The following is a 26,141-nucleotide window of genomic DNA, read 5'->3' as shown; positions in this document are numbered from 1 at the left end:
CAGTCACACAGGGAACTTTTACCATGAAAATTGAGGTGTTGAGTCAGTTTAGGCACCTGCAAAGTCTCGTGGGGATTTAGGCAGCTAAACACCTTTTTGAGTCTGGGCCTTTCTAGCTTCAGGATTCCCTTAGTGTAGTGAGATCCTCAAGTAGTTGACAATGTGGGTTTTAGGAACAAAATGGCCCAACCAGACTGGCAAAAAGGACCCAAGTAATAGAACTTGGTAGTCATAGGAACAGATCTTTCAGTTGTTTTGCATCCAGATAATAGTCCCTCAAAATAGAGTTTTTGTCAGGGAGCACTGGGGACAGACCACTATATTACATTACGAGTATAGTAGATGAGTAATTCTATTGTACTGATTTATAAAGAAGATGTATATCCGGAGATATTACAACCAGCTAATGGGAAATCTCCACCAGTACAAATGGTGGGTGCTTGAGGTTTGGAATTCTGTTCTTCCTGTGTGCCGTTTCCCAGATGACTACTATGTTTGTGCCCAGGCTTCTTGTTCAGCTGTCTCTTCTCTCTCTCTCTCATGCAGATATGGCATAGGTAAATGGATTAAAAAGTCAGAATGCAAGAACATCAGCAGAACATGGTGTGACCTCTCCAGTGAAACACATAATCATGAAGACCAATACTATGCAAAAGTAAAAGTCTTCTCCGGTGGCAACTGTTCCAACTGGACAGAAACTGCACGGTTCAATCCTCTCACAGATAGTAAGGAAAGACAATAACAAAGTCGGGTTCATACCTCTGATTAATTAATGAAATGTTTATTAACATTGTGTGCTTGCTCTTGCGGGAAATGGAAGGAACTCTTATTTCATTGCATGTCAAAATTAGGGATGCTAGATATCAGGCAATTGAATAGTCAGTCGTATAACCACATTAATTCTTATCAGTTGCATGACTATTCAATAGTCCCTGGAGGCAGGGCCGGGGCCAACAGCATCCCCTGTCCCTGGGGGTCCAGCTCCCCATGGACAGAGGTTGGTCCATGAACATGAGCTGCTGCCAGACCTGCCTCCATCTGCAGCAGGCCCAGGCTCACCGCAGAGAGAGGCTGCTGTGTGGGAGGTGATGCAGCCTCTGTCCACAGTGAGCTTTGGCCTACCATGGCCAGAGGCTGCTTCACGGCAGCCTCCTCTTCTCCCCCACCCCTGCGCTGCTGTAGGGCAGCAGCACAGGGGGCGGGGTAGGTAGCACCATGGAACCGGTGTTGGGGGGAACCGGTTTTTAAGCCGGCTCCCCTCAGCACCAGCTCCTGCTTCCCCTCCCCCACCTTGCTGCCTCTGATACAGGGGGGGGGAAATGCCTGTAGTCGACAAGATTAACCCATAGGCCTATAGTTGACTACACGATGACACTATTAATCCTATAGTTGACTACACGATGACATCCCTAGTCAAAGCTGGTTTTTGCTGTTGACAGAACTAGTTGGAGTGTATCAGATAAGATTTTGAGTTTCTATGACAATTACATATTAAGTGTGTTTTGAAATATATGCATTGCACGTTGAATAATAGGCAGATATTATTTGAAAGTATAGTAATGCTTCATTCTACTTGAAAAGCTGGCTACCATGCATGCATAGCTTGGAGAACACATATTAAGGAAAAAAATGTTCTGCCGTCCATAATCAGTAACCTCTGATTGCCATGTCTCTCATCTCTGCCAGATAGTCTGCTCTCTAGAAATTCCCAATAACTTAGCTCATTTTAGTAAACTGAAATCTCATGCACGTTGCTATAAATCAAGTCAGGTACATTTCAAGGGTTTTTTGTCTGCTAGGCACAAGAATTCCTAACCCAAACTCCCAATGCAATAGCATCCACACTGTTGATTGTAAGACTTAGTTGCTTATCCTGAGAATACATTTGAAACAATACAAATTATTCTAAGTTACAGTTAAGTTCCAAAAACCTATAATGAAACTTAATATAATCAACTGTGTAGGAAATTTTTAATATAATTAATGTTACACTAAAAAATTCCCACTGGAGACCTCCCAGGGTTACACTAGTATGGATTTATTATTCGAAGAATTAACACTCCATTATATGCACTACAAGGCTAAACTAAAGAGGACAGAGCTGCTATTAAAGTTTTAACTAAATGGGAACCAGCCATATTTCACTCACACAGAGAGATTGCAGAAGGAGCCAAGGCATGTAGATTCTGGAGGGTCTGTCTGCTGATCATGGCTGGGAAGCTGGTCAGGAAAGAAACTGGTTGTTTCTTCTTAGCAAGAGAGAGAGAGAGAGAGAGGGTTTCTGCCACTGCTCTCTCCTTTTATTGCCTTTGTGCAACCCCCGTGACTCATCCACACTAGTCACCAGGGAGCATGCCCAGACTTCCCTTGATCCAACAGAGCAGCAATCTCCTTAAGTGGTCTGATGACTCATCACCCAGCTCCAGGTGCTCAGCCTTGCATTTTCTAGTCCCAAACACTCAATAGTCCCCCCCACGCCCTCCAAGGGAAACCCCGCTTGTGCCTGCCCCGGGGCTGAAACACCCCCCGCAGCGCAGGAAAACCCCGTGTGTGCCTGCCACGGGGCCGACTCACCCCTCCTGCACCGGTGCAGGGAAGTCGCCGTGCTCCTCCTCCGGGCCCCACGCCCCCTCCCACAGCATGCCCGGCAGAGCAGCCAGCACACTTCTGGAATTCCCGGAAGTGGCGCTAAGCTGTGGGACTTCCGTCCACCCACAGGAAGCCGACACTACTTCCATTTTCGCTGGAGGTAGGAAGTGGGGCTTCTCGGAGGCAGGGGGGGAAATGGGAGTGGGGCCAGATGCCTTGCGATCAGCTAGTTGAGGCCTCGCGATCTATCAGTCAATCGCGCGATTGACCTGGTGGTGACCACGGCTCTAGTCTCTCTCTCTCTCTCTCTCTCTCACTCACACACACACACACACACACACACACACACACACACACACACGTTCCTATCTCGGGAAAATGCAGTTTAGAGCAAGTTACAAGCAGAGTGGCTGAGAGTTACAAAGATTACAAAGTTACAAGGCTCAATCACCAAGCTTACAGTAAGTTTCTGAACTTATAAAGCAAAGTTGCTGAGAGGTACAAAGTTTTACAAAGATTACAGAGTTGCAAGGTTTAAGATCACAAGGAGTTGCAGAGTTTAAAAAGCAATGCAGTTGAAACAATTACAGAAAGCTTCAGAGAATCATTTACAAATCATCAGTAATGAAGAGACTTAGAAGACAGCTGTCCCCTTTCCCCCCTCCAATGCAGTCAGCAGGAGATTTTTGTCAGTCTAAGTTTTGTGTTGGCAGAACCTTACAGTTTAGAGTATTTCTAGAAAATCCATATGTAATAGCTCGGGCAGAGGCTTTTATGCAACAATACTTGTCATATCAAATGTATCTTTGCTGTGTGAAATTGCTTTATTTAAGTGTATGCACTTCTCTTTCCAGCTAAAATTGATCCACCAATGGTTACTGTGTCTTCCACTGAAAGGTCTATATCAATAGTTCTCACTGCTCCTGAGAAATGGAAAAGAACCCTTGAAGAGAGATCTGTATCTTTGCACCAAGTCTACTCTGGCCTGCAATATAATGTGTCTGTATTCAACAAAAAAACTAAGAAAAGAGTAAGCTTAAAAAGTCTATAGAACAGTACATATTAAATCTTTTGACATGTTTATGGCACTTGCCCTGTAAGTAGTAGCATGACTAGTGTACTTCATTTATTTAAATATAATTCTGCACCTGCCGGAAACAACCTGGTACCCACCTCTTGCTAGTGCCCCCTTTTGCCTGGGTGAAGCTACATTTTTTAATCAGCCCAGTACTGGTATAAGGCCATACCTTAGGGCTTCCTTATCAGATACAATGGTTTTGCCCTGGTCTGTTCTGGACTCCGCTTTCCCGATGTCTCTTGTGAGAGTTCAGCCTCCTTCTGAGGGTTTATAGCTGTCGAATTGTAGGCCCTTTGCCAGTGGCTTACGGGGAGAGAAGGACCCAGGCCTATCTCTACTCCATTCCCCAGCCTAGGGACCCTAGAATAACAGCTGTGCATAGGGTTGCCAGATGGTTGAAACAAAAATACCAAACACCCCTCTCCCCCCCCAAAAAAACACTGGGAAAAAATTCTGTTGAAGGGAAAAAAAATGGGGGGGGCAAAGTTGTTGAGCAAAAAAAGGGGGGGCTCCAAGGACTTAAGCCAAAAAAAATAAGATAAAACAGCATGTCCCCTTTAAGAGTGAGTGCAGGGATAGGAACAGGGGAGCAGTTGAGCACTAAGACCCAGGCAGCCTTGGGGAACCATATAAGCATGGGAGCTGGGGTTGGCGGCCTTTGGGGGTTGGGGGCCGGGGAGGGGTGGGAGGAGGTCAGGTGCTGAGTGTTTGTATGGTTGCCAGGTGCCCAGCATTTTCACCTCCTAGCTGGGGAAAAATTCAGAGAATACCAGACATCTCAGGTGTCTGGTATTCTCTGAATTTTTTACCAGACAGGAAGCAAAAATACCAGACTGTCTGGGTGAATACTGGGCATCTGGCAACCCTAGCTGTGCACTGCCATGTCCCCTTAGCAAAACTACCTTCAGTTCGTGGGTCCACTTTCCTGCTGCTCCACCTTTCAGTAATGCCTTACCCTTAGCTCAGGCTCTTCCAATCTTAAGCCCAATAGACAGCCAGGAACATTTCCTCACTCCTCCAGTCTATATTGAGTTGTCTGTTGTTCTGCAGTTCCCTTGGACCTGGCAGGAGCACTATCTACACTCCTCTAGCTCGAGCAAGTAACTGTCTATGCTGCTGCAGCAACTTTTTATAGGGCCTTCCTAGGCCTTGATTAGTTTCTGCTGCTGCAGCCACTCTAGCCTGCTTTGGAACCTCTTCTCTGTTCTTCTCCTGGGATGAGTGCATGGCAGGACCCTGAGGCCTTCTTCTGGGCTTCATCCACCCCATCACAATGCCACATATCTAGTTACAATACTTGTGTGATAAGTTTTTTGACCACAACATCTAAATATTGCCCACCAGTCCATCTCACCTGATTGAATATAACATTCCAAATCTTGGAGCAGATTTCTATCACCTTGTCTCTCTTTCCCCCTCCTCCTCTTCCAAATTACAACGCTGTGAAGTGCAAGATGAGCACATTTAGTTACTAGGCAGGTCCAATTTCTCACAGATCTGCAGAAATAGAATGGGTGCATTATACCATTGGAAAGGGGAGATTTCCAACTTTCAAAAGGGACATTTCTAGGTGCAAGCAGTGCAAAGTGCCAAGATATTAGCTAGTGCTGCTACAACAATTTTAAATATAGGAAGGTTATTTTTAGATCTCTTTCTGAGATCTAAAATGTTTATTAAATGTAGGTATTAAATATTAAATGTAATCTCTATTTTTAATTTGCCTTCAAGAGAAGACACCTAACTAACAAGAAGAGTTTAACAAACTATTGTTCTAATTTTTTTTAAATTGCAAAACTGGAACCTGTTTCTTAAGCAGTCTTGAGAGAATAAATTGTATAGTGTGAAGGTTCTATTAATGCTCATTTGAGCTGTCCTGCATAATTCACTTGTGGATTCTCCATTCATGACTACTATTACCAAACCAGGACATTTATGCTACCCTATCAACTGCTCCATATTAATATTATGCTGTTTCTTTCAAATGCTTAAAGGATGTGAGTATTCCACAGACAATTTATGGAGAGACATTCTTAGCAACCTTTTTTCATCTGACATTACAGCTTTATTTTTTCACTTATTAGGACTCCATCTCAATAATGGTTCAGCTTCACAAGCCGCTAAGAAATGAAAGGGCTTAATTCTGTTCCTATTTAAGTCAAAGTTAAAACCCTCATAAGCTCTGGGGGTATGTCTACACTACCCCGCTAGTTCGAACTAGCAGGGTAATGTAGGCATACCGCACTTGCAAATGAAGCCCGGGATTTGAATTTCCTGGGCTTCATTTGCATAAACTGGGCGCCGCCATTTTTAAATCCCTGCTCATTCGAACCCTGTGCCACGCGGCATGAACTAGGTAGTTCGGACTAGGCGTCCTAGTCCAAACTACCGTTACTCCTCATTCCACGAGGAGTAACGGTAGTTCGGACTAGGACGCCTAGTCCGAACTACCTAGTTCGTGCCGCGTGTAGCCGCGCGGCACGGGGTTCGAACAAGCAGGGATTTAAAAATGGCGGCGCCCAGTTTATGCAAATGAAGCCCGGGAAATTCAACTCCCGGGCTTCATTTGCAAGTGCGGTATGCCTACATTACCCTCCTAGTTCGAACTAGGAGGGTAGTGTAGACATACCCTGGGAGAAGGAGGATCAGCCTCAATGAGTTTACCTAAAATGGAAACTAAATGTAACTTTGTTGGACCTTTTTTGGATGTCCTACAGAAAGACCAGAGAGATGTTTCTTGAATAGCATAATATCTGTCAGAGTGCACACTAGCAGTGTTCCATTTTCTCTCCTTTCTATAAAGAGGGAATTGGTCATCTGGGTTACAGAACAACATACAGTCAACCTGTGAAACTCCTTGCCAGAGGATTTTGTGAAGGCCAAGATTATAACAGGGTTTAAAAAAAAAGAAACTAGATAGGTTCATCAATGGCTATTAGCCAGAATGGACAGGAATGGTGTCCCTAACCTCTGTTTGTCAAAACCGGGATACGGGTTACAGGCGATGGATCACTTGATGATTAACTTTAAAAACAACAAACAGTCCCGTGGCACCTTAGAGACTCACAAATACATTAGATCATGAGGCTTTGTGGTTAAAGCCCACTTCTTTATACAAATTGGAGTGGAAATTACAGAATCCAGGAAAGATATAAAAGCAATTGACAGGTAACTGCTTTAGCTGTTACATATACCCTAGATTCTGTAATTATCACTCCAGCTCATCTAATGAAGTAGGTTTTACCCATGAAAGGTCGTGATCTAATGTATTTGTTAGTCTCTAAGGTGCCACAGGACTGCTAGTTGTTTTTAAAGTTACATACTAACACAGCGACTCCTCTGGGACTTGATGATTACTGTTCTGTTCATTCCCTTTGAGGCATCTGGCACTGGCTACTGTTGGGCAACAAGGCGTTGCCACGCTATTCGTTGGTTCTGCACTAACGTCGTTGACACTTGTAGGAACTGTTGTGTTATAAGTCCTCCTATTCCCCGCTTTTACATCATGCAAATAAAAAGACCAATTCATGAAAACAGAAGTCAGCTGCAGGAAAAAAATTCCCCTCTTTGTCATTTTTCATTATATGTCCAATTTTTGGAATGTATTTTGGATGTATAGCAGGAATGCCCTTTACTGGGCTAAATGGACCTTTGGTCTGATGTAGTATGGCCATTCTTACGTTCTTATGTAGACTATTACATTAAACAGAAGGTAAAATTCTCAGATGAGACAATGTAATAACTGATTCTGTTTTATTAGTGTTCAGAAAAAATGAAATAATTTAGAATTACGGATCTAGCTCAGGTTAATGGTCAGAATGTTGCTCTTTCCAGGTTTTGTTGGTTTGTTTTTAATAAAATCCATCTTCTTTGTTTTAGGGTAGGATTTAAAATAAAAGTTGCCATCTTCTTTTTTCTAGTGGGTGTTCTCCATTAAAAACAATACACTGGTTGTGCCCCGGTTGGAATCCAATATAGTTTACTGTGTCAGCGTACAGACATACGTTACAACACCACTTTTGCTTAGTGAATTTTCTGAAGAACACTGCATTGCTACTCTGAAAGGTATGTACAAATCCTGCAACTTGCCAAGAGAATGAAACTTAGATCAGAGTTGGAAAGAATTATGTGTTGTATAACAATTCTAGGAAAAGGCATAGATTAGAACTGCTTAGATAGCCAAGTGAAAGGGCCAGTTCTGATTTTGGAAAGTTTCCCCTTATCTTTTCCTCCACCAAATTGTACTGTTGAGGAATCTCCCAAATGTTTTCCATGGCTGCGACAGACATGCCATCCTCCTAACTGGAGCTCACATATAATGACTTCCTCTGTGAACAGGGTGTTCCTCAGGAATAAATCTCATCACCTTCCATTCTCTTTCCCCCAGTAGCTCGATGGTCTTTGTTGGAATTTTCTTAATGGATTCTGGAATCTGTGGGTGTCTGCACACTTTTTTTTTCTCTCCCTCTCCCTCTTCACCCATCCATCCAGTCTTCAAATCCAGTCTGAATACACCAATAGCAGCAGTCGATGGCTATTCAACTCTGTTGCATGAAGCTGGGGCCTTTGGGTGAACTAATATTTTTTCAGAAGAGAAGAGATTCTGTATCCAAGAGAAATCAGGATGAAACTGTTCTTTTATTAAGCATTTTTTCTGACAGCGAAGGTGCATCAGGTTAGCTAGTTCCACCTGCAAAGGCAAGTAGAATTATCAAAATTGGTCTCTGGATCAAATGTCACCATTTTCAGCCCCTACAGATGCTAGAAATCCCCAAATGCAGCAAAATTGGTTCCTCCATCCAGGCAGCAGCGTGATAAGTGCTTGTGACAGTATTGGGAAGTAAACTACATAATGCAATAACTTCTGTTTTATTAACAGACCCAACTGTAGAACAGACTGTAACAATTGTATTTGGATACATTCTGCCCATCATTTTAACAGCCTTCATTGTCTCAATGGCAGGCTATTGTGTGCATAGATATATTCATGTCAGCAAACAAAAGCATCCACCTAACCTGGTAAGTGCTCCTCATTATTTACTCAAGCCTCAGTCCAGCCATTTACCCTGCACCTGTGAAGAGCCCCCTTGGGTTCCCTAAGCTTCCATGTGGGTGTTACAGCACCTGCCTGCATGCCACATATTGCAGGATCAGTACCTTAAGTTGCACTCAAATCAAGAAAAGAACATAATGCACTGGTTGTTAATTTTACTCCTCCGCCTACACATTCTATATTAACAGCTGTGCCTGTGAGGTATGACTGCCTGGCAGGCTTTCCTAAAAAGAAACCCAAAGTTACTGAGCATCAAAATGGAACTGTTCTTGGAAAGGGGCATTGCTATAAGCAAGGATTAAGGCGCGCTGAGGCAAATGCAATTAGTAAGCTCCTGGCACAATTTCTATATTTACCCACAGAGTTCTCTGGAGAGGCTTCAATGAGCAAAAATTATTAATTGGATTAATTCATCACTAAATAAGAGAGACCAAATGAAATATTGATGTTCTCTTGGACTATTACTAGTGATTACTCTAGTTCACTCTTTGTTTATGTTTCTGGAGGATTTAGTATATCTGAACTAGGCAGATGACTTAATTTTCAATTTAGTATATTTTCTAATACAGTACGGTTAAGTCTGCTTTTCTGTAGTAATCTACTAACATGTCAGTGTACTACAGGTTTGCCTGTCTGGTCCGACACCTTCAAGACCTGACTTGTCTTGAACCAGGGAATTTGCCGGAACAGCGAAGATTCCTCCCCTACTAGCTTGTGCTGCTCTGCTACCCCAAATGGGCTGCTCCAACCTGGCCCTGCTGCTGCTGGCTCAGCTGCTGTCAGAGGCAGAATTCCACAGCTGGAGTGGGAGCTGGAGCTCCCTGGCTGAGGAGCTCTGGCCCCAGCAACCAGGGTGCTCCAGCTCCGACCACAGCCACAGAGCTTGGTTGGCTGCACCTGGGCTGGAGCTGGCCACTGGGGCCAGAACTCCCCACAACACCCACCCCCTATGACACAGGACTCCTGTCTGAGTCAACAACTCCCCGACCATGCTCCTGCCCTACCACCAGACCTACCCATTCCTCGGCTCTGTGGTCCAGGAACATTAGGACCACAGATATTGCTGAACCAGAAAGTCCCAGTTTAGGGAGGTTCAACCTGTACTAATTAGATCACCCACAGATATTTCTGTGTACAAATATTTATAAGTTTGTCCCTTTCATTGTATTATAACAATTTTTAAAGAAAAGATCTTTAAAAGAACGGGGGAGGGGGAAGTGTTTCATTTTTAATCCCTAAAAGCAGGGCTTTATCTCCTAGATATTGCACAGCAAGCTGTCAAACATTGAGGCACCATTATAAAACAATGCACTATTAAGGGTATGTCTTAACTAGAAATGCCATGGCAGCCCAACTGCTGTAGCACTGGAGTGCAGACCTGTATTATAGTGACAGGGGTTCTTCCATCGCTATAGTAAATCCACCTCTTCGAAAGAATTCTGCTGTTGATTAGCAGTGTCTTCACCAGGCCTTAAGTTGCCTTAACTATGTCTCACAGGACAGGACATTTTTCAAAGGCCTGAGCAAGGTAGATAAGTCAGCTTACCTTTGTAGTGTACGCCAGCCCTCAACTGTGATGTTAACTCACTGTCCATGACAGAGGATAGTATGGAGGGTTTGAAGGAGGTAAAGAGACTGATGGGATTAAATCAGAAGGAAGCCAGCCCGTGGTGGGGTTGGTGCAGGAGGTGCAGCATCTCTCCCTTTTATATGGAGCCAGATTTTCTGGGGAGACTAGAACTGGTAATGTCACTACTGTAGAGCAGCCTTTGCTGCTGTGACTGAACCCCAGGAAGGTTCATCTTCTACAACCCCCACCTCTTGACTTCTGGGTTAAAATCCTTAATTCAGTAACAAGTGGAAATTAGTCTATATACCAGCCATCATTTCACTACTTCTACAAACTATTTCCCCTGATTGGCCATCTGCACCCAGTGGTAGATGGAGTAGCCAAGCAGTTTCAGGTCAGGGATGAAGAGCTTTAGGAGAACTTTCTGGAACAACTTTTGTGCTTTGCTACATGTATTAATCTCTCATTTTATTGAGTATAAAACATCACACATTTACAGTAAAAAAGGCAGCTTTGGGTTTCCTGGTTCTGGGGTTCTTTTTTCCCCTTGGCATATTTTATTTACAGTGGTTGCACTTACTGTGTTTGAAAGGACCTGTTGATTGGAGAGACGTTTTTTTGTACTTGAAACAAGGATTGCTGGTAGACACCAGTAATAGGTTTCTTCCAGTTTGAGAGAGAAGTACAACTATTATATAACAAGTACTTTGAAACCCTGTAACACTTTCTACCTGAAACTCTTGGATCACCATACAAACACTAACGAGCAAGTTAAGACATGCATAGCTTCTGTGAGAAGTAGGTAACTTAGTGACATCCCAGTTCTCTAGATGGAGAGATGGAGGTGCATAGAGGGTGATGTAACTAGCCCCCAGGGCCACAAATGCACTCTGTGACATAGCCAGAAGTAGAACACAAATCTCTGGACTCTTGGTCCTTTGTCTCAATCCACCACTTCCAATGTAAAGTTAAGCCTGATTATTGAATCCGCTTTGCCTTAAGGTGGAAGCTTTCTAATGAGCTTATCAATGGACTTACGGCTTCTCTTGTCACTGCTTATAGAGAATGGGCCAGATTTTGCATTTCATTTCCTCCTTACCCCTGACCAGATGGGACCTAATTGTACATTTTAAAAGTAGATTCCAAATAAACTGCTGTGAGAGAGTCTTATATTTCTTTTTTTTTTTTTCACATTGCCTTTCCGTTCCAGGTATTGCAGTACACCAATAAATTTGATGAAACGGTTTTTATGCCTTCTGAAAAAATAGTGGTTAACTTCATCACTCTTAATATAGTGGATGAGTACAAGACTTCCCAAGAAACCACAAATTTAATACATAGGACCAGCCACAACTGCAGTTCCATTCATGACGAAAGCAGTGTTGATGAGCCTCTGACAAGAGCCTTAGAAGTGAACTGTTTGGCTGATACTTCCGAAGATGTTAAAATTTTACCTGACTCTGTGAGATATCGGAACTGCTCACCACGATGCCAGCATGGATTCCGCTATGCTTTGGGTCAGAAGAATGAAGGGGCTGTAGAGTATGCACTTGATGTGAGGCCTGCAGAACTTTTTCCTGTGCAAAAGGTACAAGAATGTGGTTCAACAGAGAAGTCTTCTGAACCAAGAGAACTGCTAGATGAGCCACAAATAACTCTGAGGGACTTGGCTGACAGTAAAATAGGACACTCGTACTGTCCCCAGCTTGATGTGCAAGTTACAGATGTGTGTTTGGTGCAGGAACTAAAAGAACTAAATTGGATGGAGAAGGCTGCTACACCAGAGGTACTGCTGGGTGAGCCACAGAGTGATTTGGTGAATGTGGATACTGAAAAGATAGAGCAGTCTTACCATCCCCAGTTAAGAACAATAACACAGAGCCCCCAGGAGCAAACTGGGACAATGGGGGTGGAAGAAGAGGATGAACAGACAATATTAGTAGACTGGGATCCTCATACTGGAAAACTTTTTATACCTACATTGTCCAGTTTTGAGCATGATACACATGAAGAAGTACTTGAGCATGAAGCATGTGATCAGCCTGCTGACGAGGGACTTTTGTCCAAACTCTATGAGAGGCAGGTGTCTGTTGAGCCATCAGAAGACCAAGAACCATATCTCCTGCAGTTCAAGGAACAGTGGGGTTTGCATGTAAAAATGGAAGACTGAACGGTCTTCCCTCAATATTTTAAAATGTTAAATGTAAATTATTGTTTATACCATCAAGTAATGGCTAGATTTGACCAGGGCTGGATTTGCACTGAAATAATCTAATCTCTATATTGGGTTTTTTTTAAATTTTTTTAAGACTTATATTGTAAAAAAAGATTCTCTGTAAGGATTGTTCTGGAGTTTTCCTCATGCTATCTTCATTAAATCAAATTATTTGTACTTGAAAACAATCATTTTTAGAGAATATTAGGAAGCTTTTCTCACAATGCGCTTAATAAGTGATTAAAAAAAATAGGAAGGAAGCAGAGGAAAAACCCTAAGTTTCTTCAGCCCTAAGGATTCTCAGAGCTATCACAGATTTCCATGGGGAAGTTCTTTCATATATTTTGGTTAAAATGAAGTAGATTTATTTAAAGGCCCAGTCCAGCCCCCACTTAAGCTGCTGGAGAGACTGCTGTAGGCTTCCTTGGGAATTGGATTGAGCTTTAATAAATGTATTACAGTCTCTACCGTTAATCTTTGATGAGAGGTTGGGAGAAAAGGCTAAATTTTGTAGGAATTAACAGCTTCTACTATACATTGTTTTGTTTTGTGTTTTAGTTATTGATATTATAGAAGCTCTAAGACGATTTGGACTCCATTATATTGGATATTTTACAGATACTTAAGAAAAATAGTTTACAAGCTAAACAAAGGTGAAAAAACAGAAATATTGCTATTGCCTGACCACCCACACCCCAGTTGCTACACCAATCTCTGTCAGTGAATAGCAGTAAATTATTGGTGACACTTAGATGCACTTTTTCTTGAGGATATTCAGTTATTCTTAAACATTCTAATTACCCTACGTCAATCTTATTAACTAGTCAGGGTAGGTACTTTTATCAAAGCAAATAGTCAGCAGCAAAAGAAACACTTTCACATGAAAGCACAATTACAGCTACTGGGGATCACTGGAGTTAACTGACTGAATAAGAGCTCCTTCTGCAATGCTGTAGATTTTAAAAAAATCAATTAATTCCTTAGACAAAGAAACAAGGAGTGTTAAGTAAGAGCAAGCAGGTGCTGTTGCTGCTTTATTCAGTATTGTTGAGACCATTTATGGGAATAGTGTCGAATTCTGGCATTCATATTTTAAAATGGATATGGAAAAATCAGGGTTAAAAAACAGGTACAAGAATGATTTCAAGGTCTGAAAATACATCTTACAATAAAAGATCAAGTCCCCTATCTGGGAATATATATGCTTAAATTCCTTCCTATTCAGGATAGCACTGAAGTACATGCTGAAGTCCCACTGAATTCAAGGTAAGCCTCACAGTTAAGCCTCTGCTTATGTACTGTACTGAAAGAGATGTCCTGAATAAGGCCTTGGCTTTATTAAAGAGGTTAAGATCTGGCTTGATCCTGGTCCATAAGTACCGACACCCAGAAAATATATGATTATAATTGAGGAACAGATGAAAGCTTAACAGAGACTCAGGGCATGTCTCCGCCACAGGTACTTTGGTGGCACAGATATGGTACTGCTGTTATGACACTATAGTTCCATAGCGTAGACACTTCCTGCATTGACTGAAGAGGTTTTCCCATCACTGTTGTAGGTAATCAACATCATCAAGCATCTGTAGCTAGGTTGACAGAAGAATTCTTCTGTTGGACTAGCTTTGTCTACACCGGGGACTGACTCAGCTGAACTACTGCTCTCGGGGATGTGAATTTCTCATGATTCTGAGTGACCTAGCTAAGTTGATATACATTTTAAGTATAATCCAGGGTCAAGTGACTGGAAGTTGAAGCTAGAAATATTACAACTAGAATTAGAATGTATTTTTTAACAGCAAGTGTAATTAACAATTGGAACTTCTTGCCAATGGCTATGTAAGAACCTCCCTCACTCAAAGACTTGAAGTTCTGGTGGCATAAATGTGATCTGGGCAGGCTGTCAATTATTCCATTGTGAAAGTTACAGCCACTCATTCATCAAGGTCAAAGATACTACTGATCCTGCAGTCCAATGGCAGCTTGAGAAAGAAATAGTTCACTAGCATGACTTTCACAGTGCCAGAATCAATTCTCATTTACAAGAGTGATTTGTGCAGGAGTTATCCTTATCAGTGGCAGCACCTGACACGAACAGGCATTAGTAGCATTGATTTACAATAAATGCCTCAAATGGCATTAAGAAATGTTGTTTGCCAGTTGATCAAAAGCAGGCCCTCACGGTGGCGTTAGCCTGGCATAAGAACAATGGTGAAAATTAGGTGGGGTTTCTTTATTTCCCATGGCAAATTGTAAGCCATATCATGTCCTTTTTTTAAAAGCACATTTCCTTAGGGCAGCGGTTCTCAAACTTTTTGGGCTCCAGAGCCCTTTACATGTGTAAAAATTTATGTGGAGCCCCAGTGGTCCACTGATTGTATGTGTTGTACCTATTGATGTTTCCAGTTTGTCAACCTCACGGAGCCCCTGGAGATGTCTCGCAGAACCCAGGGGCTCCGCGGAGCACAGTTTGAGAAACACTTCTGTATAAATATAAACACATGCTAGGAAACTTAGTCTTTATTCCCTCTCTCAGTTTAATAAACTTTGGTTATTCTGAGTTTTGATCTTTAAATGCAGTATTTGTATATTATGGATTTTAATGCTTTCTCCTTCTATAGTATCTTCTATTGGAGGAGCACCAAACTCTTTACAAACACTAAATAAAGTATCATCATAATCTCACTGTAAGGAAGGTGTTATTACCCTGATATTACAGACAGGAAAGCAGAAGGCAGGAGAAGGTTAGTGACTTTTAAGCTATAGAGTCAGAAATCAACCACAGATAGCCTCAAAACTGTGTTTGAACTACTGTTATCTTTCTCCTTGCCATTCTGTTTAATAAGAATTAAAGATTACTTTTAACATGTAGATGGTAATGCTTCTGTTTTGGGATGTTAAATAGTGGTTAGGAAACTAATTGAGTAGTTGATGGAATTTCCATTGACTATTCAATTAGTAGATAAGGGGTTCACTGCCCCTCTGCTTTTTAAATGTAGTAAGAGCCACCAGGCTTTTACTACATTTAAAAAGCAGAGGCACAACAGGCTTTTATTACATTTAAAAACCAGAGGTGCAGCATGAGGGACCCAGCGTGAGCCAGGACAGCTGAGCCACTACATTTAAAAAGCAGAGCCACAGCATCTGGGACCTGGTGTGAGCTGGGACTCCTCAGTCCTGGCTTGGGCCATTTCCCCTGTTGCACCTCTGCTTCTCCTGCCCCTTCCCCCCCACAGAAATGGGGTTGGGGGGGAATTGGCTGTTAAGCCGGCTCCCCGCAGCACTGTCTCCACTCCCCCTGGGGAGTGACTAGTCGAGTAGTGACTTGACTACCTGATAAGCCTAGGCATATCAGGTAGTAGACTAGTTGCTTACATCCCTGTTTCTATTTAGTGTATGATAAATTGGGGAATCATTTCTCTTGCCAAGAGCTCTTTATTCACCTTTAAATTCCAAATACAGACATCTGAATTTACATTATAATCTTATGTATAAATATATATAAAATTGTGCCTCTAAACATGTTGTAATTAAAAGTGATGCTCTTCACTGGCAAGCTGTCCCAGCCCAAAAAGCAGAGGGAAATCCCAGCTATTTTGCATAGTGAAACTGAGTGGTGCTTTAGCTGAGTGGCACTTTAGTTGTTACAGCCTGGCTTTTCATTTACATTGCTTTACAGACATGAATCCAGACTTTTGACTGAAGTCCATGTCTGTTGGGGGAAAAAATCCTCACTTTTTAAAATGCAGGACATACCGCAAAAGTAAAAGACAAATCTTGGTCTCCAAGGCCCTGATCCTGCAAAGGGAGCCATAGGATGCATCCTTCTGACCAGTTCTTCTGGCTGATAACTTTCTTATTGCAAGAGGTGTTTTGCTCTGTTGCTTAAGGCAACACTCTCAAGTCCAGCTGTGTGGCTTAAGCGCTGAATAGCAAAGTTAGCTTCCTTTTGTTAAATTTTAAGGGAGACTTTAGCATGATCTTTCGCTTCTTGCCTTAGCCCCAATGCATCCTATCGATGGCCCATCAGGGAACAGAGGAGTAGATGGTAATAGAATACATGTCTCACCCTGAATTTCCACCAAAAAAGGCTTCAGCTGTAGCCTCCCTTAACTGTAGAAAGTGTAAAAATTGATCAGAAGCAAAGACAACATCTGACGCCCTCTGGTTGGTGGAGAGGATTATTAGGGCACTCCCTGTGGTGTTTTGTGAAGTGTTAGGCAGATTGGTGGAGTATTTCTATGTAAAACAAAGGTCTACCTCTGAAAAAAGTAATGAAGGAATTGGGGACTCAGAAAATTTAAAGAATATGAGCAGAATGGTTTCCACGGGTTTCTAAGGGGGCCTCATAATGATCCGGTATGTTTCTTAGTGGTGTCCTCCAGAACCTGCTGCCCCTTCAAATTACATGTTTGAAGAAAAAGTTACCTATGTACCAGCTGCCAATTGAAAGGCGATGGGACAATGTTACTACTTGTTATTTTAGAAGATTGGCATCTTAAGTGTCAGAGATTTTTGGCTGTGTCTACACTACAAAGAAAAGTCAGAAAAAGATAAATTGCGAACCGCAATTTGCGTATCTTTTTCCATTTTTCTTTCGGAAGAGGTTTTTCTGAAATTTGGCACATCTACACTGCACCAAATTTCGGAAAAGCCTCCTCTTTCAACACGTCACTTCTTCCTTGTAGAACGAGATTTATAGGAATGGCGAAAGAATGCATCCGCTTTTCTGAAATGTATCCTTGGACACAGCATAGCTTTTCCGGGATACCTCTGGTATTCCAGAAAAGAGCTGCAGTGTAGATGTAGCCTAAGTTAATACATTCATCTCCCAGGGCAATGGACCATGAAGGCTTGTTTCTGATGTGACAGCTACATTTCTGATCAAAAGCCAAATATTCCGGTAAATGGAAAACCATGGTAATCAAAATCAATTAACTGGATGGTATCATGTTTTTACTTGCTTTTTACTGTTTATGGTTTTCATCAATAAAATGACAGACCTGTTTCTCATAATTTGATTAACATCTATCTCCAGGCTTTTTGCTGCAGCACTGACATCAGAGTTCCCAAGAAATTTATTTAAAAAACCAAACATGCAACCTCTGTGAGACTTGTTTTGTAAATGTACTGTATTCTCTAACTTCTGATCCCTAAGACACACAGCAGATGGTTCTGTTTCATCGATTGCTGCTTATTTCTGCATGCTTTTCTATCTGAGCTGTAGAACTGCTGATTTGCCAAAAAGTACCAAGAATCTCTTTCAGCTACCAGAGCTACGGTACAATCAAAAGCCACTGTGACTGGGCTAAGTCGCTTTGCTGTGAAAAATGACATCAGTTCAACTTGGATTTTTCATATTTTATTTTACACAGTGTTGTACTAGAGTGGGCTTTGCTCCTCAAGTGATCAAATAATTAATCTACTGGCTTGATGGCTGTCAGGCTGCAGAAGTGTGACCGCCTTACTCTCTGAAAGCTAACTCAGATTTACTTCGGCTAACTCAGATTTACTTGGGCAAATTAATCTTTTTGATAAGCATGAGAATTCCTATTGTGATTTCCATCCCCACTCCTTTCCATCGGCGTCCTACCTGTATCCAGGATGAAGGAAATCCTTTCCCATCTGATAGCTGTTCAGTGACTTATGAATTGGTGGCATTAGACAGTTACTTGCATGGACAGGACTCCACATCCCCAAAATGGTTGTATTCCTTCCTCATACATGGAAAACATGGTTGAGACATTAATTTCTTAGAGACCAAAGTAATGAGTGTGGTATAAATGTCAAGACAAATGGGCAGATTAGGTTAAGGATGGATGGCTTTGAAATTACCCACTGGGACTGGGACTCCAGAGATCTAAGTTCAGTTCCTAACTCTGCCACTGATTTCCTAATTCTTGAGCAAGTTGCCTAACCTCTCTTCTGCCTCAGTTTCTGTTTAGTATTTGGTCTGAATTGGTGTGCAAAAACAGAGTATTCAGAAGCTTACCTTACTATTTATGATACGGTAGTGTCTAAAAGCCTGAAGATTGACTCCACTGTACTTAACCTCACACAAACATAGTGAGAGATGTTCCTTATCGAAACATCCCCTGCACTGGCAAGACAAATGAAGGGTGGAAAAGGTTTAACTGGCAGAGAGAAGAAATATAATTTGTCTAGTGTCACAAAGCAAATCAGTGGCTGAGTCAGGATTAGAATTCAGGTCTCCTAGCTCCCAAATGAGGGCCCTATGTAATAGACAGAACAGTTTCAATTATTTTATAAGGAAGGTGGAGGAATAACAGCTTGAAGACTGAAAATACCATTATAGAGGTCCTTGACAGCATTACAAATGTTGACACCTGGAGAAATAGATACCTAAAGAAAATGTCTCATTTGAAGATAGTCTTTTATATGTGGTTGTATCTATTGCCCAATATGGTTGCATTCTAGGCTTTTCATGTTTTTAATGGATTGGAGAAAGAGTAAGTTGAAAACGGGAATCGCATGAAGCAAGGTATTGATGAGAAGAGAGAAACAAAATCTCTTGCTTATACTCTTCCTATTTTCTCTGTGATTTTCTGGAGCTTGGCATTGCAGCTAGTGTCTTTATTTGGGTCACTAATGAAAATCTGATGGGCTCTTCAATGCTCTTGCTGAATCAAATGGTCCTTATTTCTGTAGGCTTCCACAGCATAGTCACTGCCACTAGTGAGTAGCACAACAGGTAGTTATGGCCTGCCAACATTAATTATCAGATTAAACAAGAACTGTTTCAAATCTTTTTAGAACCTGTTGTTTTAGTTTTTTTAATCAGGGAATGTTTTATTTTAGACACAATTTATGGCTCAACCCTTTTCCCCCACTACTGTCATCTTAATAAACATTTATGTTCAATGATCTCTGGATTGTTGGCAGACTCAAGAATGATTGATGGCTGTAACTATTACATTTCAGCTATGAATACACAAATGAGATGGGCCAGGTAAGAGGCCCTTTTTCACTGTGCCAGGCAGATATCTGCCTGCCCAGGGGTTCAACTCCTTACACGGTTAGATGCTGACTGTAAAGCTGAGCCATTAACATCAGGCAAGGGCTGTCCTTGACATTACATCCATATTGGAATGCTTTAACTCCTTACTTGCCTCTTAGAAATGCAGCGTGCAAGCTAGTAAAAAACACCCATTAGACTGCAGGGTATGTCGGGTACACCCTAATATTGGCTTCCTTTCACTACAATGTCAGAGCAGCAGCCCAGCAGGGACTGTAGTGCACTAGCAGCAAAGCCAATATGTAAATCAAGGAGACAATGGAGGTTTCTGCTGCTAAGATGCAAGATGTTGTTCTTCTAAATAACAGAAGCAGCCATGGGGATGGCCCTTAATTAATTCTCTAAGCCAAGCCACAGTTGTTTGGCTGCAGTGTGGGCTGAGTTAAACAAGGGCTGGGCAAAGTATAAGAGGACTAGCAGACTTACCCAGCATTCCCTGGTGATGAGTCAGGAGCTTGGTGATATGGGGAGGAGGGAGGTATGTGACAGTGAGGGTTAGGGGGTGAGGAGGGACTCGGGGTGGGGGATCCCATCGGACAGGGGCCTTTTTTCTTCCCTGAAATCCTTCCCCCAGTTTACCAGGGGTGTTTCCTCTCCCCTAGCCTCCCTGCCTCCAGGGGTATTTTCTCTCCCCCCACCGCTTCCTCCTGGCCACCAGAGGCATTTGTAAAAGGCAAATGTATTTTTCAGACAATGCAAGTGTATGTCTGAGACCTATAAGCAAATGATTTCTTCTTGAATAGTATTAGCCACCCCTTTGCAAGAAAGAAGGCTACAAAAAGGGGAAGAGCAAATATGTGTGGTAATTGTTCTTTCAATGCACTGTTATGTGTATATTATTTATTACAGGGCCAGGTCTGACCACTAAGCTCTTTGGGTCCTAAAACTGTGTGTTCAGAGCTCACAGCTGCTGCGCTCTTCCTGCATTGTAACCCTTCTCTTTTGCAGTGTGGCCCGAGGTATAAGGAAAATGTACCTGGAGTTCCAAGCGTTGGTTTTAAAGACAAGATTCTAAACCCACGGTTTTGATATAATTAGCAACAGACTTTCGGCTTGAGAAACATTTGAAAAATGTTATCAGTGGTGATCTTGGGTGAGTCAATGTTTAGGAGTCCAGGGGGGTGTGAGTTTCAAAAAGGGTTGAACACCTGCCTTTAGATGATCAGACTCCTTAAAACTATCTCTAGTTGGGCAACCTAAAAGCAAGGCAACCAGAAGGGTCAGGCACCATCTCTGGCACTCAGCAAGGGAGTGGAGGGCTCTCCAGCAGCAGCCTGAGAAACCCCACAGAGTTTAAAGAATGCTATTTGCTGGGAGCTGACATAGGTGTGTATAACTTCCCCATGCACCTAACCAGCATGGAGAGTAGCTTAAAACCATCATCTCACCCTGTCGGACCTCACATTCTAACTTTTATCACATGTCTTTTTTCTACTTAAGGAGATACTTCACTTGATATCTAATTTCTTTTACTCAAGCACAACTGTTGATGGTGTGTGGGACAGCACAGGGGAGTAATCATGTGAAACTGAGCCTTTCCTCTCTAGACCAACAGACATCAGCAGTGACTGAAAACTCTTTCCAGTAATGACTTAATTTTTTGAAAAAGAGGAACTTGTGATTCTTCTCCGTTCCCTTTTAAGTTTTCTGGTCAATACTTTTTGCTCTGTAAAACCTGTAGACACAAGCAGAGGTGTCTTCAGGAGCTACTGTGAGGGGGCAGGAGTGAGTTCAGAGACCCATGAGTGAGCCCAAATCTCCCGTCAATTCCAGAGTTCCAGTCTTCCAAAATCCAGAGGGGAGTCTATTGATACCAAGGCCCAAATTTCCCAGAAAGAACCATCATGACCATCTAGTCCTGATGGCAAACACCAGAGATACTCACCCAGTCATTCTTGCAACAAACTCCAAATCTTGTGATTGAACTATAGGTTGAATCTCTCTGGTCTGGCAACATCCGTGGTTCAGCGTGATTTTAGGTGGCTGGATTTCCACCTAGCATGGGTGTGGCCAAATTTCCCTTTGTCTCATAAAATATGTCTACAGATGCCAGTCCTGGCTCTCAGTGTTCTGTGCTGTTATTTAGCTCTAATTTACCTCTAAATGTCTTCTAAGAGCCCAGGAAGCAGTAGAAGTGTTGGTAATACCACTAGACAATATTGACCTCCTATGGTGCAGCAAATTCTCTGTTTCGGCACCTGTCAGGTCTTGAGGGTGCCCAGCTAGAGAGGTTCAACTTGTACTAGAGCTTTTCTTTTTGAGAAATGTGGATGCTGGCCCAAGTGTTTGTTCTACAAGGAAGCAAATCCAGCTTCCACAATGGAACATACAATAAGACATTTGGGCTGTGGTGGGTCGCTACCCTGTTTTTCTCCCTAACATGTTGACATTCCTGTGGAAGTGGGGGACTGGTCTGAACCAGAGACGGAAGAAACCCTTCCCGCTCCAGTATCTGACTTAATCCTGTGGAGAACTCTCCCACTTCTCCTGCTCCCTAAGCAGATGACTACCAAGCTGTCTTCCTTTTCTATGTCATTAAAGAAAAAATATTTTTTTCATGTAAATCATAGATTACTAGAACTGGAAGGGTCCTCAAGAGATCATCATGTCCAGTCCCCTGAAGCACAGTCTATATCATCCCTGATAAATGTCTAGCTAACCTGCTTTTAAATATCTCCAGTGATGGAGATTCCACAACCTCCCTAGGCAATTTATTCAGGAAGTTTTTCCTAATGTCCAACCTAAACCTCCCTTGCTGCGATTTAAGCCCGTTGCTTTTTGTCCTGTCCTCAGAGGCCAAGGAGAACAATTTTTCTCCCTCCTCCTTGTAACACTCTTTTAGGTGCTTGAAAACTGCTATCATGTCCCCTTTTAGTCTTCTCTTTTCTAAACTAAATGAGCCCTATTCTTTCAGTCTTCCCTCATAGCTCATGTTCTCTAGAACTTTAATAATTCTTGTTGCTCTTCTCTGGACCTTCTCCACATCTTTCTTGAAATGTGGTGTCCAGAACTGGACACAGTACTCCTATTGAGGCCTAATCAGCACAGAGTAGAGCAGAAGAATCACTACTCCTGTCTTGCTCACAATATTCCCGTTAATGTATCCCAGAATCATATTTGCTTTTTTTGCAAGTGTCACACTGTTGACTCATATTTAGCTTGTGGTCCACTATGACCCCTAGATCCCTTTCTGCAGTACTCCATCCTAGATAATCACTTCACATTCTGTATGTGTGAAACTGGTTGTTCCTTCCTAAGTGGAGTACTTTGCATTTGTCCTTATTAAACTTTTCCCTATTTACCTTAGACCATTTCTCCAGTTTGTCCAGATCATTTTGAATTAGAACCCTATCCTCCAAAGCAGTTACAACCACTCCCAGCTTGGCATCATCTGCAAGATATTGAACAGAACTGACTCCAAAACATACCCGAGCAACCCCACTTGTTATGCCCTTCCAGTATGACTATGAACTGTTAATAACTATTCTCTGAGAACAGTTATCCAGCCAGTTATGCACCCACCTTATAGTAGTCCCATCTAAGTTGTATTTGCCTAGTTTATTGATAAGAAGGTCATGAGAGACAGTATCAAATGCCTTACTAAAGTCTAGGTATACCAGGTCCACCTCTTCTCCCTTATCAACAAGACTTATCCTATCAAAGAAAGCTATCGGATTGGTGTGAAATCAGAGACGAGGGAAGAAATGTGACACCCACCACTATTATGAATACAAGAAAACTGATTCTCCACCTAAGTAACATTTAAGATTCACTTTATAGGCAGAGGAGCCAGACTGTAAGGGTACAAAATCTATGCTGGGAGCTTTCTGAAGTCAAGAAGACGATGCTGCCACCTTGTGGATGTAGATAACTGCGTTGAAGGAAGAATCTAAAATGAACACAGGTGAAAACAGAAGCAAGGAAAGCTTCAGAACAGATATCACATTAGAGCCCTGTGCAGATACAAAATTGGTATCTGCATCCACATCTGCAGAAATGATTCACAGAGATCCACATTCATATCCATGATGTAAATACTCGCAAATGCAAAACAACTGTCTGTGGATTTGCAGGATTCTCTGTCTCATGACTTTTGTCCATTGGGAATATTATGCTTATGCAAACAAATCATTTTGTAACAGTAGCACTTTTATCCCAGAGCCAATTTATTGAAGTCAGCTGAGGGAGCTCTACATACATTATGACAGCCTAAAATAAGAGATGTTCACTGGCCTTTAGCTAGTCTAACTTTTGATAACCTATAGCCAAAAAGCAGGAAGAAGCGGGAAGATAACTGCCAATTGGACTACCCTAGCTACTCTTAGAGCATGTCTATGCCATGTGGAAGATCAATGCTGCCATGGTCAGTCTTCTTGTAGTTCGATCTAGCAGCTGTAGTATAGACCTGCTAGATCAAATTCAAAGGCTACCCCCGTCGACACCGGTACTCCTGCTCTTCACGAAGAGTAAGGGAAGCCAACGGGAGCATTTGCTCCCGTTGATCTCCCACTGTGCAGATGGTGCAGAAATGTGATGTAAAATACATCAACTCCAGCTACGTAATTTACATAGCTGGAGTTGAGCATCTTCAACCTTGCCATGTAGTGTAGACCAGGCCTTTATTGCCTAAGCCCAAATTTTTACTAGATTACAAACAAATCTGGAAAGTTCTTGAGAGGGACCATAAAGGACACCTTCTGAGGCTCACCAACTTCCCACTGCTCCCAGACTTTTATAGACTCATTAACAGCCCAACCCACCACAACCACAACCCTTATCACACCTTACCTCAGCATCCACACCCTTCCTCCCCGACACTCACCTCAATCTCTTTCTTCTCTGTTCTTTATAGTCTTGTTGGAGTGTATTAAAACTTTTTCCTATGCCCTTGGAAACCTTACTGAGCTTGGCAGAGGCTGAGGGGCCTCAATGAGAAAGGCAGAAGTAGCTACCTTGGCCACCTTGCCTGGGAATGTCCATAGCTTTGCAATGGTGGTTTCCTGTACCTTTATTCTTCATTCCGAATTTTCTGGATTTCTTATGTTAATTTACTGTGTGGATTTTTTTTTTAATGGTAACATTCCTGAAAGGTAAATCACTCCCAGATCACTCACTGAGATGTACCTGCAACTTTAATGGTATGTGTGTGTGTGGCTGAGTCTGAGGGAGAGGATAACAATACATTTATATGATACTTGCCCTCCAACAATCCCAAATTGCTTTACAGTCATTAAAGGCTTCAACGGGCTCATTTCAGATGCCACTGAAATGCAGCCACCTCAGGGATAAAATCCAGCAGTTACTCACGCACTAATATTTTGTGAGCAAAGGTATCTAATTGAAACTACAAAGGAATTTAAGCAGGCAGGTTCTAAGAAACAGCTCACGTGTAACTGGGCAAGGATGCCAAAATTAACACGCCATCCCTTGCCCAGGAAGGTCTATAAAGTCCATGCGAGGTTAGTACTTCATTTTTATTTTATTCCAAAAAAACTCACTCAGCCAGGCCCACCCACTCCTCCTTCTCAATTGCTTCAGAATTAATTTTTTTTTGGGAGGGGGAGGAGAGGAGAAACAAGTAACTGAGTATGCAGAAAGGTCTGAGGTATCTCTGATGAGTGTCACCTAAATGAAATATAAGTTGTACTTTAGTTGGCAGCTATTCAGCTATAGCAAACTCGCTTGTGTAAAAAAAATTGTCCATTTTTCCTATAGGAAAGTTTTCAGGCTGCCTGCTATGAAAAGAAATCTGTGAAATGAAAGCTGATTAAACGTTGACCATTTAATGATCACTGTCCCCACCCTAATTTGTCTCCATAGACTTGTGAGTTCTTTTGCCTATAGATTCCTGCTCCTAGCCCACTACCTTCTCCAAATTCTTCCCTCGGGAAAGAACAATCCTTTGGCCTCCTCCCTTCAGTTTCTCTGTGGTTTGGTGTCCTTGATATCTTCTTGACATAGGTTAGGAAGGCAGCATGCTAGTCCCTCGTATCAAAACAATTGAGAAACACTCCTCTAGACTAGCAAAGCATATGTCTAATTTAAAAATAGATCTGTTGGGTTTCTGAAGCATAAAAGGTTTCAATTTCCCCCCTCCGTTGTCTCATCTCATCAGCTGAAGATGTGACTTTATGTGCAAAGGAGAAAACTGAGAGAGAAGCAGAAGGCATCTGTTCTGTGGCGAAGGGAATAACAAAGGTGCAGTTGCTGCCTAAAAAAATATATCATTGGAGAGGTTCTAGGACAGCAGAATCCTTGTGATTTATATGGCTACATCTAGACCGCAGGCTTTTTGCACAAAAAGCTTTTGTCAGAAAATATCTTCCACAAAAACTACTTGTGCAAGAATGTGTCCACACTGCAAAAGCGCATCGAGAAAGCAATGCGGTTTTACAAAAGAGAGCATCCAGACTGCATGGATGCTCTTTCGAAAGTAAGCATTGGTATGCACAGAATGGCCACCAGGGCACCTGTGCATTTTCCTCTTTCTGTGCTAAACCCCCTTTCTTCCCCATCCACACATGCCTTTTTGCGAAAGAACTCTTTCAAAAAAAGGCTTCTTCCTCATAGAAAGAGGATTACCTCATAGAAAGAGGATTACCC

The 26,141-nt window shown here is 42.2% G+C and overlaps 1 protein-coding gene across 2 annotated transcripts in view; it reads left to right on the top strand.

Annotated features, from left to right (window-relative positions):
* IL20RA (interleukin 20 receptor subunit alpha) overlaps window positions 1–22,519 on the top strand; it is a 52,266-nt gene extending 29,747 nt beyond the window's left edge. Inside the window, exons 3-7 of one of the 2 annotated variants that reach the window (XM_025178071.3) lie at window positions 547–725; window positions 3,444–3,619; window positions 7,585–7,729; window positions 8,544–8,683; window positions 11,498–22,519. In XM_025178071.3, the coding sequence (XP_025033856.2) occupies window positions 547–725; window positions 3,444–3,619; window positions 7,585–7,729; window positions 8,544–8,683; window positions 11,498–12,457 (1,600 nt within the window). In that variant the 3' untranslated portion in view covers window positions 12,458–22,519. The remainder of the gene's footprint in view (window positions 1–546; window positions 726–3,443; window positions 3,620–7,584; window positions 7,730–8,543; window positions 8,684–11,497) is intronic. The other variant, XM_006112725.5, reaches the window with a different exon arrangement.
* Window positions 22,520–26,141: the final 3,622 nt, after the last annotated feature.

This window comes from Pelodiscus sinensis, chromosome 3 (assembly GCF_052426305.1).
Source record: "Pelodiscus sinensis isolate ZL-2025 chromosome 3, ASM5242630v1, whole genome shotgun sequence".
Lineage (NCBI taxonomy): Eukaryota > Metazoa > Chordata > Testudines > Trionychidae > Pelodiscus > Pelodiscus sinensis.
This window is presented reverse-complemented; position numbering and strand designations above follow the sequence as displayed.